This window comes from Malus sylvestris, chromosome 3 (assembly GCF_916048215.2).
Source record: "Malus sylvestris chromosome 3, drMalSylv7.2, whole genome shotgun sequence".
Taxonomy (NCBI): domain Eukaryota; kingdom Viridiplantae; phylum Streptophyta; class Magnoliopsida; order Rosales; family Rosaceae; genus Malus; species Malus sylvestris.
Genome location: NC_062262.1, coordinates 5,573,599 through 5,593,328, shown reverse-complemented (window position 1 = coordinate 5,593,328; position 19,730 = coordinate 5,573,599). Strand labels below are relative to the sequence as shown.

The 19,730-nt window shown below is 37.9% G+C and overlaps 1 protein-coding gene across 11 annotated transcripts in view; it reads left to right on the top strand.

Annotated features, from left to right (window-relative positions):
* The window catches only part of LOC126616547 (beta-glucosidase 13-like), a 35,941-nt gene extending 18,349 nt beyond the window's left edge, over positions 1–17,592 (top strand). For 4 of the 11 annotated variants that reach the window (XM_050284616.1, XM_050284617.1, XM_050284615.1 and 1 more), the window contains exons 10-13: positions 37–68; positions 159–261; positions 481–589; positions 688–988. In XM_050284616.1, coding sequence (XP_050140573.1) covers positions 37–68; positions 159–261; positions 481–589; positions 688–853 — 410 coding nt within the window. In that variant the 3' untranslated portion in view covers positions 854–988. Of the gene's footprint in view, positions 1–36; positions 69–158; positions 262–480; positions 590–687; positions 989–14,312; positions 14,527–14,648; positions 14,719–14,863; positions 14,923–15,069; positions 15,146–15,309; positions 15,388–15,526; positions 15,615–15,759; positions 16,016–16,115; positions 16,232–16,331; positions 16,550–16,640; positions 16,673–16,762; positions 16,866–17,084; positions 17,194–17,291 lie in introns of those variants that run through there. The other 7 variants (XM_050284620.1, XM_050284621.1, XM_050284618.1 and 4 more) reach the window with 4 other exon arrangements.
* The last annotated feature ends 2,138 nt before the right edge of the window (positions 17,593–19,730 follow it).

Sequence of the window (19,730 nt, the reverse complement as noted above, 5' to 3'; positions counted from 1 at the left end):
ATATTTAAAATCTCATATTCCTAAATGTTGTGGCAGCCGAGCTTAATGGAGTCCCCATTGGTCCTCCGGTACGCATCAAACAATTAGCTAAACTATTTGCATTCAAAGAGTAATTGATTTTCATTTAGTTAACTTACCTTCATAAATTGGGGTTGCAGGCTGCTTCAAGCTGGCTAGTTATTTATCCAAAAGGCATTCGAGAGATTTTACTCTACGCAAAGCACAAATATAATAATCCGCTCATTTACATTACTGAGAACGGTAATTATTTTTAAACCTTAATTAGCTAAATAATTAATGCTTCACATGTATATGGTGTAAAATGCAGTTGACATCTATAAGTGAACTACATATAAAACTAGATGGGAACTCTCAAACATTTAGCAATCTGTTGAATCGATAGGAATGAAATGATGAATCTATAATTCTTCGCCTCTTCGTCAATTAAAAACATCAAATAAAAAATTAATTATATTGCAGGCCTTGACGAGTTCGATGATCCCACATTGTCACTTCCGCAATCCCTCAATGATACCCACAGAATTGATTACCACTACCACCACCTCGACTATCTTCGAAAAGCAATCAAGTAAGTTCTTTTTAAAAGTTAAATAAGGTTTAACTTATATCTTTTACTTATCACTACACTAGACATACTTACATTTGAAATTCGCCTTTTTTGTGCAGTGATGGTGTAAACGTGAAGGGATACTTTGCATGGTCATTGCTGGACAATTTTGAATGGGCTTCTGGATACACCTTACGATTTGGTTTCGTCTATATAGATTACAATGATGGACTTAAGAGGCACCCAAAACTCTCAGCAAGCTGGTTCAAATCTTTCCTTGGATAATGGTGAAGATATCCTGCTGCGGTTGTTGTTCGTGAAATAAATATGCCAAGCATATCATTTCCCTATTTTCCTAATTGTATTCCTTTATGAATGTTCTTCCTTTTTCGTGAAATAAATATGCCAACTATTTATGGATGTTTCTTTGTGTATGGACAAAATAAAAAATGGTCCCTATAACATACAGGATGTGGGAATATGATTTTATGGGCTTATAACCTGTGGCATCTCGGGTGGCAAGAGGGACCGGAATACTCGTAACCCATGAGCGTAGTCCTTAGTCTGACATACTTAATGCAATCATAATCGTAAGAAGATTGGATATCTTATCCTAGATTCCCGATTTGATAGGCTTACTCTCCCTACCAGGACTACTGTTCATCTTCTCTACAACTATCATACGCATTATTTCTCTACGCCTAACAGAGGCTCATCTTGCATACACGCCGCCGTCTACACATACATAGACGCGTTCATTAGAAACTTATCTTCTTAACGCCTCGCCATAGGATATTCGTCAAAAATAGTTCATGATGTAGCTCACATCGCACCATTCTTTCTTAGAGTTACACCAGTGAGGTAATGCATTTGTATTGATTAACCTTTCAAACCATAAGTCCGCATTTGCATACAAAACACATAGTTTTACACCTAAATTCCACGATCACATGAATTAAGGACATTCTTGATGAAATCAAGCATGTTAGAACCCATCACGACATTTACGCATTGATGATTCAAAACATAGATGAACATGAGATTTTGAAGAAAAAGGAGAACAATTTAGGAGGTTAGGTCATCTCCAATCGACTCAGTCAAAGGGCCATGGGGTTAAAAATAGCTTTAAATGACACGTAACCCGTCTCTAACTGAGGGCTAGGCCAAAGGGTTTATGGGCCCCAGTAGGCTAAAAAACCAAAATCGGGCCAGCGGGTTGGTCATTTCCAGCCAGCCAACCAGCCCTGTAGCCCAGCCCACTTGACAGCCAACGGCTAGTTGACGTCAGATTACCATTGGAATTTGAATTAAGTTTTTTTCTTCCTATAAATACCTAAGTCATTCCTACACCATTTCTCGCATCCTTTTCACCATTCCATACTATTTTACCTCTTCCAATAATCTTTCATTTAATTTTTTGAATAATTTTCAAATGGCCACATCTGCAATGAAAGGAAATGCTTGGACCCGAAAAGAAGATGAAGCTCTTTGCAGGGCCTATAGATGGGTCTCGGAAGATAGTGTCAAGAGTAGTTCTTAAACAAGTGGGGTGTTTGGACTCGTACGTCCAAAAAGTACTACGAGTTCTATGGAGGCATCACTCCCCCGAATCTCCGAAACTACTACGAAATAAGTGTTTTCACAAGTTATTTTAAATATTTAATTATATTACATTCAATTTCATAAAGAAATTTCCTTTAATTTTCGTAATTATATTGTCTAGGTACACCAAGCGGAGGAATTGTATATGGAGGACATGAAAAAACCCTTTACTCATCACGGTTGTTGGGAAATTTGTAAAGGGTGGGTGTTATTTCAACATCCACCTCAAGAAAGACTTGATCCTATCTAAAATTTGCACAACTAATTACATCCCGACACGTGGCACTCGAAATCATATTTCATGCTTCAAGGTTTTTTCAAATATCTTAATTTATTTTAGAAGAACCTGATTGGCAGAAATCAATTGAAAGTCTTTGAATTTGTAGAAGAAAGCCTCATCCACGATCTTTTACTTCCTTAGCTTCTGGCAAGAGCGTGCTGGTAACGTGTTGTAGGCTTATTTTACTGAACTGTACAAAAGACAGAGAGGGAGAGGGGCCGGCGGCAATACAGAGAAAAGAGAAATGTAATTCAAAGTTGCATGTTGTATCATGCCCTTGTACCTTTATTGATAGTAGTACGATGGGTAGAATTTGTATCCTAATGGGATTACATTTCTAATAGGAATTAAACTACTAAGGGGAATATACAAGATACTCCTAGATACACTAGGATTTACACAATCACATTTCTAATCCGATAAGACTGCAATATTATTTTCTTTTTTCTCTTATTTTTTTTTCTCCTTTACATTCTTTACTTTTGTTAGCATTAATTAGCTTCTTCATCTCTAGCATATATAAAGGGATGGAATCGATGGATGACTTGAGGAAAACATCATCATGACTATATTAAAACAAGGAATGAATCAAGCTACAAACAGGAAGGCCTTTATACTTTGTCGCGTTTATATGTATTCACCCACACTAAAGAAAATCCTTAAATTTCTTTGTTCGCATTAACGTTTGGAATTTATCATGAAGGAGAAGGATGCCTTTATGATTCTACTCCATTATAATACTTATATCTTTTTCAAGATAAACAAAAAAATTAAAATAATTCACACTGTTTTTGAAACATAACTAAACTAATTCACACTATTTCTGAAACATAATTAAAATAAAGGAAAATTAATGAAAAGTGTTTGAAAACTTAGAGTTTTAACGATAAAGACAAAATAAAGGGTAAAGTGAATAGTACCACGATTGACTTTTTAGTGTAAAAATGTGGTTTTTTGTTAAAGTGAATAGTACCGGGAACGTTTTGTTAAAGTTCCCTTAAAATAACTCCCACTGTTTCTGAAACCACGGCAAACTAACTCATACTGTGACAACCCGTTTCTAATTTTACATTTTTATTAATTTTAAAAGCGTGAATTGACGAAAATGCTCTAAAGGCAAGGACTATGACTTCCGTTGACCATCGTCTAGAGAAGCGTATGACTTATTCTTTTGGTGTATTTGCATAGTACTCGATGGTATGAACGCATAGGCGAAGACCGTTTTCTAGTTCGGATTATAATGGTATAGTTACGGACGTTTGAAATTGGTTACTTACATTTTAGATTATAAATTATTTGAACTCCCACCATGTGGGAATGGTAACCAATTAGAAGTAAAGGAAGGAAATAAGGGACCGGTAAGTTAAAAGAAAGAGATGACCAATCAAAAAATGAGGAGAAATGGAAGGAAGGTGGTACGGGGGAGGAAGTCCCCATCTGATGGGAGGCGGAGGAACCAGAGAAGGAGGAGGTGAGTGGACTAATGGGAGGAAGAGAAGGGAAGAAAGGAGAGAGGAGTGAGAGGCATGGGATCATGACCCCTTCCCTTTCAACCCGTGCACAACCCAGTTTCGACCCGGTTCCAAATCCGGCGAATTTCTGCCATTTTTCTCGTTGATCACCACCATCCATCCCCTGCAAATCACTCATGTGGCCTCCCATGCACCATTTCAGCCCAAAAATAGAGAGTTTTGGTTCCTGTTGATGCACAAAACCGGATGTCTTGGAACAACGTAAATCCAACCGTGAATCTGCAAGAAAAGTAAATAACACAAGATGTATCGTGGTTCATCCCAAGGTTTGGGCTACGTCCACACTGATTGTATTTATCTGAGAGTATTTGTTAGGGAGAGAGTGTGAGAGCTTTGCTCTAGATAGGAGAGACTTAGGGATTGTGAGGGTGAAGAGGCCCTTTTATAGAATAATGGCTCATCCCCTAATTACATATTTGCCCCTTCCTTTATTACATAATTACATTTAAGTCCCCTGAGTATTTATACGAGGTCTAAATACGAGGCCCTAAATATGGTATAAACTGTAGTCCCCCAAGTCTTCAGTCAAGAGAGTCTTTTGGCTGGAGACTTGAAATTCAGTCTATGTGTGGGTCGAAGTAACTAGATGCTGTCTTGAACTGATGCTCGATATGAGGCAGTGCTCAATCTGAAATGACGCTCAACTAGAAGTAGCACACGCTGCGAGGCTGCTCGGCTCGTGGCTTATGTTGCCTTGGTTGGCTCGGCTTGCGGCGTTTGAAGGTGAGGGAGTCCCATTTATAGAATAAGGGCTCGCTCCTCAATACATGAATGATAGGCTAGAGTTGATGCTCTCTAATGATGGTGAGGGAGTCCCTTCTATAAAATAAGGGTTCGTTCCTCAATACATGAATAATAGGCTAGAGTTGATGCTCTCTAATGACGGTGAGGGAGTCCCTTTTATAGAATAAGGGCTCGTTCCTCAATACATAAATGATGGGCCAGAGTTGATGCTCGCGGCAATGCGGTTGCTCAGTAGGCGGCGATACTCTCTAATGGTGGTGAGGGGAGTCCCTTTTATAAAATAAGGGCTCGCTCATCAATACATGAATAATGTGCTAGAGTTGATGCTTTCTAATGATGGTGAGGGAGTCCCTTTTATAAAATAAAGGCTCGCTCGTCAATACATAAGTGATGGGCTAAGTCCCCCAAGTATTTTTCATGAGGCCCAGTTGAGGCCCATTATATGGTACATAATGTAGCCCTCCAAGTCTTTGGTCAATAGTCTGTTGGTTGGAGACTTCAAATTGAATCCATGTATGGGCCGAAGTGGCGGTTGTTCGGATGCGGTATTTGTATACCATGCACTGAAGCTTTGTAGGTGAAGCTTTGCAAGTGAAGCTTTGAAGCTAGAGCTCTGTAAATGAAGCATTTGAAGCTACAACTCTGTAAATGAAGCTTTTGAAGCTGTTTGACTTGAGTGATGCTCATGAATGTTTATGTTGATTGACATGAGTGATGCTCATGGATGTTGTCATGAGTGATACTCATGAATGTTAACATGAGTGATGCTCATGAATGTTGACATGAATGATGGTCATGAATGTTTATGTATGATTGTCATAAGTGATGCTCATGAATGTTTATGTATGAATGACATGAGTAATGCTCATGTATGTTTTGAAGTACTAGGCATTTTTGATCACCTGGTTTGTGGCATGAAGGAGAGTACGGGTTGTACATTTCATCACCTGGTTGGTGGCATGAATGGCTAGTTGCCAAATGATATTAATGTACGGGTTGTACATTTCATCACCTGGTTGGTGGTAATAGCGGCAGGTTGCCGAATAATTTTTGGAGTACTGGGCGTACTTTTGGTCACCTGGTTGGTGGTAATAGCGGCAGGTTGCCGAATAATCGTGGAGTATTGGGCTTACTTTTGATCGCCTGGTTGGAGCTATTTTGAGCTTATAGGCCTTCGCCATTTACACAACATTCCAGCGCATTTTTTTTTTGGGCTTTGCCGTTTTTTTTTTTTACTACCCTCTGATGGGGTTTATACTGATGTCTCCGAGAGATAAGAAAGATAAATTACATCATTCAAGAATAAGGAAAGTAAACCACATCACTCTGGTGGGGTGGGTGTTTATTCCTTGCTTTTGTTTGTGTTTTTCTGCTGCACTCTCTCTGTCTCTTCATCTGGCAGACAGAATGACTCATAATAATAGGAAGATCTTTTTCTTTTCTTCTTTTCTTCGCTTTCTGCAATTATCTCCGAGATTGATTGAGTAGTGGGTAGCCATGCTTTCTGCTTTTATTATTCTGTTCGTCTATCATTGCTCTAGTAGTGAAACTGTGAGCAGAGACCCAAAGTATAAACTTTTTTGTCTGTCGGTGAAGATGATGGGCATTCTGCAGGGCAGTATCCCTGATTTGAGAAAGCACGAGTTTTTCTTGCTGTAGCAAACTTTAAGATCTCTTACTTTGTACCAGAACCACGATACCCTGTCCCCCATTTATTTATATACAATGTAGTTTTGGGTTGGAATTATTAAAGATAGGAATAAAATATCACAAGATGCATGTGATAATGTGATGATGTGGTTTCCAGTAACAGGATATGAATTTGAAGAAAACTTATCTTCTTCGTTGCTTTTCCGCTTGGCACTTTCCAAAAAAGCAGTTTCTCTATTATTCTCAAGAGCTGCGAAACAGCTGGAGAAGGTGGCATGGCGGTGGCACTGAGGGTGTTCCGACTTCTCCACTGCAATTGCTGGCAATGGAATTCCCACAGTTTTTCTTAGTGGCAGTAAGCATTCTAGCAGTAAGCACTCTGGGGTTCAGAGAGAGAGATGAACCTCGGCAAAACCACAAAGTAAAAAAAGCAGCCTGAAAAACTCAACATTCTTGCTCTTTGCAACAGCATAGAAAATATCCACCACCCTATATTCTCATTCCCAAAAAACAGGCAGAGGGTTTCTCTTAAAAAGTGTTTGGACAAACAGGTCTTTGATATCTTTGACCTCTTTGGGAAGGAAAGAAGGGAACCCGACAGCGGCGGAGCGGAACCGGAACCGTCTTTGATTTGGGTTGTGCATTTCACGGCAATGGGTGTGGAGCGCCGACTGCTACGAACTCGACATCCTCATCGCCGTCGCCAACGGCTGCGATGTCGTTTCCCTCAGTGTAGGCGGCATCGTCGTCCCCACAATACTACTGTTTCAAAGTTTCAGCTTTGGCCCCTTCTTTCTCCTCAACTGTAGATGTGAGCTGTAGAGATTCAGTTTCCCCAGGTGATTTGTCAACCTTAGGTGGAAGCTCAGAAGACCCGGCTCTCTCTAATGATTCAACATTACTTTCCTCATCTTGTTGCTCCAGAAAGGACATAATCTAATCCGTAGATGAAGGCCATAATCCTAAAGCTTCATTGCCGGATTCGGCTTTCTCTCTGTCTTCGAACCCAAGGGCGCTATCGAAATTTTTCTCGATGTTCTTAATGCTCTCCTGGAGCTTTTTCACGGCCCCGGCGAGATCGGGAAAGTTCCCCAAAGACACTTTCCCACTGAACTACGCCATTCTAGCTGTGGGGGTCCGATTAATGCCGGCAGAGTTAAGGATCAAATCATGGCGGTATGCTTCATTGAGGAAGATCAAACGCCAGTGGGACGACTGAAAGGAGGAGAGAGAGAGCGCCCTCGATGGCGGCGGCGACGGTAGCACAGCACCCCGCATTAGCAGTACCATTCTGTTTCTTCCTGTGACCTTGTAGTAGCAAAGAGCAGTGCAGATTTTGTAATTGGTTTTGCTTTCCTCATTCGGATCATTATCTAATTTTTTTTTTGGCTGGAAATGGGATGTAGTTCTTTGCCAAGAAAGCATGGCATTTGTCCAATTATATGAAGCTTCCTCTGAAAAATGAGGGTACGATTTGGCCGATACTCTTTCTAATTTTCCTCTAAGCACTGAAAACGACCTCATCTCTGAACTGGTTGAAGCTGGCCGGTATTGGTGGTGGTGATACATAAATGATGGGCTAGAGTTGATGCTCGCGGCGAGGCGGTTGCTCAGTAGGCGGCGATACTCTCTAATGGTGGTGAGGAAGTCCCTTTTATAAAATAAGGGCTCGCTTCTCAATACATGAATAAGGTGCTAGAGTTGATGCTCTCCAATGACGGTAAGGGAGTCCCTTTTATAAAATAAAGGCTCGCTCCTTAATACATAAGTGATGGGCTAAGTCCCCTAAGTATTTTTCATGAGGCCCAGTTGAGGCCCAATATATGGTACATAATGGAGGAGGTTAGTGGACCAATGGGAGGAAGAGAAGGGAAGAAAGGAGAGAGGAGTGAGAGGGACGGGATCATGAACCCTTCTCTTTCAACTCGTGCGCAACCCAGTTTCGACCCGGTTCCAAATCTGGCGAATTTCTGCCATTTTTCTCGTTGATCACCACCATTCATCCCCTGCAAATCACTCATGTGGCCTTCCATCCACCATTTCAGCCCAAAAACAGAGAGTTTTGGTTCCTGTTGATGCACAAAACCGGATGTCTTGGAACAACGTAAATCCGACCGTGAATTTGCAAGAAAAGTAAATAACACAAGATGTATTGTGGTTCACCCTAAGGTTTGGGCTACGTCCACACTGATTGTATTTATCTGAGAGTATTTGTGAGGGAGATAGTGTGAGAACTTTGCTCTAGATAGGAGATACTTAGGGTTTGTGTGGGTGAAAAGGCCATTTTATAGAATAAGGGCTCCTCCCCTAATTACATATTTGCCCATTCCTTTGTTACATAATTACATTTAATTCCTCTGAGTGTTTATACGAGGTCTAAATACGAGACCCTAAATATAGTATAAATAGTTCCAATTTCGTGAAGGCCGACGCACGGCTTCGTGGGTACTAGGCGACGATCCACCTATTTCTAAAACACTTCTCTGGAGGTCAGGAACAAAGCCCAAACAGTTTTAGGGGCCGTGGTGTTGCGGGTTGATCGAATAAGGACACCAAAATTCTAGGGTTCCGACGAGTTCTTGGCGATTTGAAGCTTTTCCTGGCCAAATTGGACTTGGCCGCAGGTATAAGACATGCTTTATTCACTGAGATTTTCATTTCTCTGATGTTTGAGAATTTTTAGAAATAGTTGATTTTTTCGGCAAGTTGGGACGGTCGACGGTCGGATACGGAGGCGCGTGGGTCGAGGTATCCCCTGACTTTCCTAGGCTAAACTTCATACCCAATTCCATATGTGATGTCCGATTAATGAAATTCCATTGTTTTGGTACAATTTCGCTAAGGTCCGTTACTTGGTCATTATAAGAATCGACGATCTAACTGTTGGATGGTCACCAAACTTTAATAACTTATTATTCGTAATATTTGAGGACCTTAGGAACTTACAGATTGGGAATCCGACGTACGGATCTCCCCAAATTAGATTTGTAAGTTTGTAAATTAAAACGTTGACCGCCACTTGAATTTGCAATTGGCGAAGATCCAACCGTTGGATCATATGAAACTTTAGTAGGATGTTCTAGAAGCATAATGTAGATCTTTGGAAGTTATGGATCGAAAATCCGATGTACGGATCTTCCGGATCGAGTTACATAGGCTTGCGGACCCTACCATCGACCATTGACCGACAATTGACTTTTGGTCAATGGGGTTCGAATCATTTTAGAATGTCCTTGGGGATGTGTTTTATTAAGTTACGTGTTCTATCGATAAGAATTCTGAGACGTTATTTGATAATTATTCTAGATGACGATTGTTCGTGACACCTTGATATTCGTGCAAGGGAGTTGTAGCGCGAACTCTAGGTGAGTGGGCTTTTTGTTTTCTATATACATATATATGCTCTACATTTTCCCAGAAAAGTTTTAAATGGATTTACGATTTTAAATGCCATGTCAATTGCATTACATTTTAGAATATGCATTAGAATATATATATGCATGTTGTTGTTTGACGTTGCGGACGCTCAGGTAAGCTTCAAGTGATTTATATTGATGATAGTGAAATGTATTGTTGTGATTATACGTAGATGCATTTAGAGCTCATTATCATGCACCCCGGTGTAGTGCTCCCGCCCCTGGCCAGGGCACAGTCTTTCACGTTATGTTCACCTCTTACACCGCACACTCACCTTGGATCCAAGTTTGGTGCACAACCCTGTCGTACAGACCATAATAGGTGGTTTCGACTCGTAGATGACCCACGATTATTTACACAGCGTTCACGTGATCGTAGCACTTGAGCGTACTTATCTACACCAGCCTTGTCGTACAGACCACAATAGGTGGTTCGGACTTGTGTGCAGGCATACTTGACGAGCTATAGATTCAGCCGTACATGTCACATTAGGTGACTCCGGCTGGCATACTATTTTACATTGATTCGTATCACCTGGCTTACACATTTTATGGTTGAACATCTTGACCTGGCATACCTCTGTTTTCACTGTTTCTAAGCATTATCCTTATGTACCTACGTGTTATTATTTTCTGGGAAATTATACGAGTTTTACAGTGAGGGGTTATTACGTTCAGAAAAGAGAATTGTGTTTTCTAAAGTTTTGTTTTTGCCCACTCACCCTTCTGTTTTTCGCCCCCCCAGGTTCTAGTAGCAAAGTTTCGTACCGACGAGGATTATTGGCAAATCTTGGTGTAGACGATTACCATCGATGGTATAATTCTCACTATATTTTACTGTACTGTACTTATGCTATGTCATCACGTGTGAATTGGGTTCATTCCCGCTCACAGCTCACTCTGTATTTAGGCACTTTTAGGTTTAAATTTATTCACATCTTCCACATCACTACACTTTATGGCTTCGTCACCTTCCAGGTGTCGGCCAGCACAGCTCGATTCGGAGTCCTAGTGGACATTTTGGGTCCGGGTGTGTCGCATACTATTTCTGAAACTAAGCCATAATAGTATTTGTGGAAGGGAACAAAATAAACACTATTTCTAAAACTAAAGCAAAATAACCAACACTATAGCTAAAACTAAACCAAAATAACTCATACTATTTTTGGAACTACAGCAAAATTACACACTATTTCTGAAAAGTGAACCAAAATAACCCACACTATTTCTTGAAAGGAACAAAATGCACTATTTTTATAACTACAACAATATAACCCACACAATATTTTAAACTGAACAAAAATAATCCACGCTATTTCGGGAACTACAGCAAAATAATCCACACTATTTCTGAAACTGAACCAGAATAACCCCGTACTATTTCAGAAATTAAACTAAAATAACTTAGATTATTTTTGAACATGAACAAAATAAAGACAGAGTTTTGACAAAATAACACAATCTTGAATCTTGATTGATCGCACGTCTTTCTCGAAAAAATGGTAGTCTTATATATTGCTATTTAATAGTATAATCTATATATGGATTACTTTTGATTTGGCTATGTATAACAGGTTGAATTCAACTTCATGAAATTTTCAGTCCCCTCTTCTCTGTTCTCTCTCCTCTCTCTCATGTAAATTTATGGTGTTTTTTTTGTGGGTTTGAAAAACATATAATACTTTGATAAATACGTTTTTCCCTTTTTGTATTCATGGCCCTTTTGGGATTCTTCCGTCAGGAGCAGTGTCTGGAAAAAAAAATTGACATAAGGACTGTTGAGAAATGTATCAAAACTGTGTTGAGCAACAAAAAATAAATAAACAATTTGACTGCAATTAAATTGCAGGACCATGAAATCTTTTTACATACAAAAATAGCAATATTCTATGAATTAGAAAAACATACAAAAATAGCTATATTTTATGAATTAAAAAAACAAAAATCTTCTAAAGCTCACTTTAAAAATCAAGTTTTCTACATACCCATAGTGAAACAAAGGACAGTTGGTTTTGTTTATTAGTTTGGCACGTGTGGTGGTTGGAATAATGAAAGTGGGATGGTGGACGGCAGTGAAAAATGCAAGTGGGGATGGTGGACGCCATTTCATCACCTTCATATTTAATAAGGTAATAGGCTTTCCGTTAGGGGCAAGTTTGAAAAAAAAAATTATTGTGTTGAGCTTTTGGTTTGGTCGCGAGCTTTTATGTTTGGAGTGCTGGTATATGAATAGTTTGTCATTAAGATTAAATTTTAAGTTTACCCGGATAAAGAGGGGAATGAATTAGTTAGAGCCTTTTGTAACCAAAAAGAAGTCGTTGGAGTTTTAATTACATACCGTCAATGACAATAGTATATTAGCGTTGAACATCTTTGTGGAAACAAGAATTATCATAATTTTTTGTTTTTGGTTTTTTTTAAATAAATGTTTACGAGTGTACTTAATAATTATTCCACATCTGGTATGAATGAATTTTCCGATTTGGTGATGATTCGATCAGTTTGTTTGGTCATACTTTGGTTTGTACCTCCCGATGCTTAGTGTTTTGATCACTTAGTATTCTGTTATGTGGATCTAAATATATGTTAGTTTGTATTTACCTGATACTTATGATCTTTGCAGCTTGTACCCGATACCATATGCTTCTTGTTAGTTTGTATTTACCTGATACTTGCGATCTTTGCAGCTTGTACCCGATACCATATGCTTCTTGTTTATTATGGTTTGCTTCTGTTTTGGTCACTTCTGATGTAAGACAAATTACATTTGCTTCTTGTATTAAAAAAAAAAGGAAAAGGAAATTTGTTGTCTTCATTTATACACACACATGCGCGTATGATTCCCAAGAGAGTATTGCACATGTTACAGTGCAAATTACAAATCTCTAAGGATTGTTGAGAAATGTATCAAAACTGTGTTGAGCAACGAAAAATAAATAAACAATTTGACTGAAATTAAATTGCAGGACCATGAAATCTTTTTACATACAAAAAATAGCAATATTCTATGAATTAGAAAAACATACAAAAATAGCTATATTTTATGAATTAAAAAAACAAAAATCATCTAAAGCTCACTTTAAAAATCAAGTTTTCTACATACCCATAGTGAAACAAAGGATAGTTGGTTTTGTTTATTAGTTTGACACGTGTGGTAGTTGGAATAATGAAAGTGGGATGGTGGACGGCAGTGGAAAATGGAAGTGGGGATGGTGGACGCCATTTCATCACCTTCATATTTAATAAGGTAATAGGCTTTCCGTTAGGGGCAAGTTTGGAGGGCTGGTATATGAATAGTTTGTCATTAAGATTAAATTTTAAGTTTATTAGGTTAAATAATAGTTTATGGTAGTATTTGGTTAAATTAAAGTTAGGTCCAAGTTCTTTTCATTTAAGCTTCTTTTTTTTCCTTGTATTATGAGAGGTAAAGTTTATGTCCCTTTTAACTAGATCTAACTTTCTTTCATTACCAATAAAATTCTCTTGTATCGCAGACGTTTCTTAAAAATAAAAAAAAATAAAAAAAAGTTTTATTCAAGATGGATGTGTGAATTTGTGTATATAAAACCTTTGTCCCAAGAAAGTACAGAACTAGAACTAAAACTTTACCCTTTACACTCTCGTATTCTAATTACTCTCTTAGAAGTCTAGAACCAGAACTATGGAACCTTTTTGTTCCCGTTGCCTGCTATCAAAACTACAATATAACTAATTTTTTCGACAATTTTGCTGTAGCGATGCATTAGGCGTGAACCCTCCAAACTAGCATAAGGATACATCTCTATTTCAATCCACTTTTTGACAATTTCTACAATATAACTACTTTTTTTTTTGACAATTTTGCTGTAGCAATGGATTAGGCGCGAACCCTCCAAACTAGCATAGGGATACATCTCTATTTCAATCCACTTTTTGACAGTTTTGGTGTAGTGGTCAGCCTTCTAGAACACTTTTGTAGTCTTTTATTATGTTACTGAGACCAGCTGAATTTCCTTAACAAATTGTCAAATTCCAAGCTGGAATTAAACATATCTAACTCTAAAATAATTACAAAATATGGAACAACAATAATATTAACAAACCAGTATATCCAGTTCCCACAAACAAGTACTTAATTCGTTTTTGTATGTACAATACCTCTTAACTTGTTACACATTTCAATAGGTTTGGAGGAAAAACGTGAAGAAATAGACTTTCACCCCCTGCTTTTTTTACCCCATCCCTAATAAAATTTTCACCTCACCATAATCTGTTCATTGAAATCTCCAAGATATTAAGTTTCACGTACGCTATATGCACGTTCCCAACTTAATGTAAGTCATGACCTTATCACGATTAGATTATGTAGGGCAACTTAATGCAACTATGCAAGTCAATTGATATCGAAGACTTTTGGTACTTATTTACAATCTATACTTTTACTAATTATTTATTATCTGTATTGATCCACGTTCTTAATTAAATATTAAGGGTTACATGTTTTCCTCATACATACTTTCTCTATATAAACGCCATGCGAGGAAGGCCACAACCATTCCCGTTCACCAAAAGCTCTAATTAGCAATGGCAATGAGGTTACAGTCACTGCTGTTGGGTGTGCTACTACTAACTGGCTTTGCAGCGGGAGATAGTAAAACTACTGCTGTTATACCTAGTCGTTATAGCAGTGCTTCCCTGAACAGAAGCAGTTTTCCATCAGGCTTTGTATTTGGTTCAGCTTCAGCATCTTACCAAGTTTGTGTTTCTGAACTTAATAAGTTGTTAGGGTTTTTATTTAATGTCAGACCTATTAACATACATGCAGGAAAATACTAACATGCTCATTTTGTACCCTTATATGTGTAAATTAATTTCAGTATGAAGGTGCATGGGATGAAGGTGGTAAAGGACCAAGCATATGGGATAACTTCACCCACCAGTATCCAGGTACCTACACCGGTGCCAGATTGAATTGAACCTTGATTAATACAGATTTATTCTTAACCTTTACAAGGGTTAGACATTGATGGGGGACGAGGCCTAAACCATGAGGTTTATGAAGATAATGAAAATTTTACATGGTTAATTGCAGAAAAAATCATTGATGGAAGCAATGGGGACGTGGCTGATGATCAATACCACCGCTATAAGGTTCAAAAATATCATTAACTTTGTTCTCCAGTCCTTCTGAATTATTCCATAGTATAAGGAGAATTAAAGAATTTACGGCCTTAAGAAAATTAAGGAGGTTGAAGATGAGGCATTTTCTTATAATACATATTGCGTTATTCTATATAGGAAGATGTAAAGATTATGAACGATATGGGATTGGATGCTTATAGGTTCTCTATCTCATGGTCCAGATTGTTACCAAGTAAGTTGATCATCCGCATTCGCATTAATTAGTTGGGACGAAGTAGTGTGTCCATGCATGATGTTTGCTCTGAGTAATATAACCAATAATATCTGTAGTTTAACCTATTTTGTTCCCCTTTCCAATGTATTTGCTTATGTTCTTAATTTTAATTATATAATTAGATGGAAAGCTAAGTGGGGGTGTGAACAAGGAAGGAGTACAATACTACAACAATCTCATCAATGAACTCCTAAACAAAGGTGATGCAACTGCTTAATCTCATATATCATCCCACCTTACAAATACACACACACACACACACACACACATGTACATATATACATATTAAGAGTTACATGTTATATAATCGAGCGTGTTGCTTTTATTGATAATGCACAGGTGTAACGCCATATGCGACAATCTTTCATTGGGATCTTCCTCAAGCTTTAGAAGAAGAATATGGTGGTTTCTTAAACCGTCAAATTGTGTAAGTCGTAGACTTTGATTCTCTAATTAATAATAATTCTTTATCTTCTTGACGATTGATCGTTTAGATATTCAAATGTATATTGCTATAATGCGTAAACCTTCAAAATCAGCATGCAACTGATTTTTAATTTTCCATGTTGCAGCAATCATTTTCGAGACTACGCAGAACTTTGCTTTAAGTTATTTGGCGATCGGGTAAAGCATTGGATCACACTAAATGAGCCATATACTTTTATTACTTTTGGCTATGCATCAGGAGAATTAGCACCCGGGCGATGTTCTGCTTGGCAGAACTTAAACTGCACCGGCGGTGATTCGGCTACCGAACCCTATATAGTAGCACACCACTTCCTCCTCGCTCATGCACATGCTGTTAAAGTGTACAAGACTAAATATCAGGTCATATTAATACTCAATGTTGTAATATTAAATTAATGAGATAGGGTTAATTTACCTTTTTTCATACTGTAACTAATCAAGTTTGGTTGGTGATGTGCAGGCATCTCAAGAAGGCGTGATAGGAATAACATTAGCGACAAATTGGTTTGTGCCGGTTTCTAACGCAACGCGTCATCGGAATGCTGCAACTCGATCTTTGGATTTTATGTTTGGATGGCAAGTTTATTAATTCCAAACTTATATATCAACCCAATTAAGTGTTCATTTATATGATAATAATACAAAATTTATTGATGAAATTTCAATGATTATGTAGGTTTATGGAGCCATTGACAAGCGGCCAATATCCGCACAGTATGCAAGTTCTTGTTAAAGAAAGATTACCTAAATTTACACAAGAAGAATCCAAGTTAATAAAAGGGTCATTTGATTTTGTTGGAATGAATTATTATACTACTCACTATTCAAGCGATCAACCTCATAATAATTCTGCAAATGCAAGCTTCCTGACCGATGCTCGCGTTTTTGAATCAAGTGAGTACAAAATGAGAAACCAATTATTTAATTTGAGTAATTTAAGTTCATCAAAATATTTAAAATCTCATATTCCTAAATGTTGTGGCAGCCGAGCTTAATGGAGTCCCCATTGGTCCTCCGGTACGCATCAAACAATTAGCTAAACTATTTGAATTCAAAGAGTAATTGATTTTCATTTAGTTAACTTACCTTCATAAATTGGGGTTGCAGGCTGCTTCAAGCTGGCTAGTTATTTATCCAAAAGGCATTCGAGAGATTTTACTCTACGCAAAGCACAAATATAATAATCCGCTCATTTACATTACTGAGAACGGTAATTATTTTTAAACCTTAATTAACTAAATAATTAATGCTTCACATGTATATGGTGTAAAATGCAGTTGACATCTATAAGTGAACTACATATAAAACTAGATGGGAACTCTCAAACATTTAGCAATCTGTTGAATCGATAGGAATGAAATGATGAATCTATAATTCTTCGCCTCTTCGTCAATTAAAAACATCAAATAAAAAATTAATTATATTGCAGGCCTTGACGAGTTCGATGATCCCACATTGTCACTTCCGCAATCCCTTAATGATACCCACAGAATTAATTACCACTACCACCACCTCGACTATCTTCGAAAAGCAATCAAGTAAGTTCTTTTTAAAAGTTAAATAAGGTTTAACTTATATCTTTTACTTATCACTACACTAGACATACTTACATTTGAAATTCGCCTTTTTTGTGCAGTGATGGTGTAAATGTGAAGGGATACTTTGCATGGTCATTGTTGGACAATTTTGAATGGGCTTCTGGATACACCTTACGATTTGGTTTCGTCTATATAGATTACAATGATGGACTTAAGAGGCACCCAAAACTCTCAGCAAGCTGGTTCAAATCTTTCCTTGGATAATGGTGAAGATATCCTGCTGCGGTTGTTGTTCGTGAAATAAATATGCCAAGCATATCATTTCCCTATTTTCATAATTGTATTCCTTTATGAATGTTCTTCCTTTTTCGTGAAATAAATATGCCAACTATATATGGATGTTTCTTTGTGTATGGACAAAATAAAAAATGGTCCCTATAACATACAGGATGTGGGAATATGATTTTCTGGGCTTATAACCTATGGCATCTCGGGTGGCAAGAGGGACTGGAATACTCGTAACCCATGAGCGTAGTCCTTAGTCTGACATACTTAATGCAATCATAATCGTAAGAAGATTGGATATCTTATCCTAGATTCCCGATTTGATAGGCTTACTCTCCCTACCAGGACTACTGTTCATCTTCTCTACAACTATCATACGCATTATTTCTTTACGCCTAACAGAGGCTCATCTTGCATACACGTCGCCGTCTACACATACATAGACGCGTTCATTAGAAACTTATCTTCTTAACGCCTCGCCATAGGCTATTCGTCAAGAATAGTTCATGATGTAGCTCACATCGCACCATTCTTTCTTAGAGTTACACCAGTGAGGTAATGCATTTGTATTGATTAACCTTTCAAACCATAAATCCGCATTCGCATACAACACACATAGTTTTACACCTAAATTCCACGATCACATGAATTAAGGACATTCTTGACGAAATCAAGCATGTTAGAACCCATCACGACATTTACGCATTGATGATTCAAAACATAGATGAACATGAGATTTTGAAGAAAAAGGAGAACAATTTAGGAGGTTAGGCCATCTCCAACCGACTCAGTCAAAGGGCCATGGGGTTAAAAAGAGCTTTAAATGACACGTAACCCGTCTCTAACTGAGGGCTAGGCCAAAGGGTTTATGGGCCCCACTAGGCTAAAAAACCAAAATCGGGCCAGCGGGTTGGTCATTTCCAGCCAGCAAACCAGCCCTGCAGCCCAGCCCACTTGACAGCCAACGGCTAGTTGACGTCAGATTACCATTGGAATTTGAATTTTTTTTTGGACGAATTTAAAAAAAAATGCTAATTTTTTTTCTTCCTATAAATACCTAAGTCATTCATACACCATTTCTCGCATCCTTTTCACCATTCCATACTATTTTACCTCTTCCAATAATCTTTCATTTAATTTTTTGAATAATTTTCAAATGGCCACATCTGCAATGAAAGGAAAGGCTTGGACCCGAAAAGAAGAGTAAGCTCTTTGCAGGGCCTATAGATCGGTCTCGGAAGATAGTGTCAAGAGTAGTTCTTAAACAAGTGGGGTGTTTGGACTCGTACGTCCAAAAAGTACTACGAGTTCTATGGAGGCATCAGTCCCCCGAATCTCCGAAACTACTACGAAATAAGTGTTTTCACAAGTTATTTTAAATATTTAATTATATTACATTTAATTTCATAAATAAATTTCCTTTAATTTTCGTAATTATATTGTCTAGGTACACCAAGCGGAGGAATTGTATATGGAGGACATGAAAAAACCCTTTACTCATCACAGTTGTTGGGAAATTTGTAAAGGGTGGGTGTAATTTCAACATCCACCTCAAGAAAGACTTGATCCTATCTAAAATTTGCACAACTAATTACATCCCGACATATGGCACTCGAAATCCTATTTCATGCTTCAAGGTTTTTTCAAATATCTTAATTTATTTTAGAAGAACCTGATTGGCAGAAATCAATTGAAAGTCTTTGAATTTGTAGATGAAAGCCTCATCCATGATCTTTTACTTCCTTAGCTTCTGGCAAGAGCGTGCTGGTAACGTGTTGTAGGCCTATTTTACTGAACTGTACAAAGGACAGAGAGGGAGAGGGGCCGGCGGCAATACAGAGAAAAGAGAAATGTAATTCAAAGTTGCATGTTGTATCATGCCCTTGTACCTTTATTGATAGTAGTACGATGGGTAGAATTTGTATCCTAATGGGATTACATTTCTAATAGGAATTAAACTACTAAAGGGAATATACAAGATACTCCTAGATACACTAGGATTTACACAATCACATTTCTAATCCGATAAGACTGCAATATTATTTTCTTTTTTCTCTTATTTTTTTTCTCCTTTACATTCTTTACTTTTGTTAGCATTAATTAGCTTCTTCATCTCTAGCATGTATAAAGGGATGGAATCGATGGATGACTTGAGGAAAACATCATCATGACTATATTAAAACAAGGAATGAATCAAGCTACAAACAGGAAGGCCTTTATACTTTGTCGCGTTTATATGTATTCACCCACAC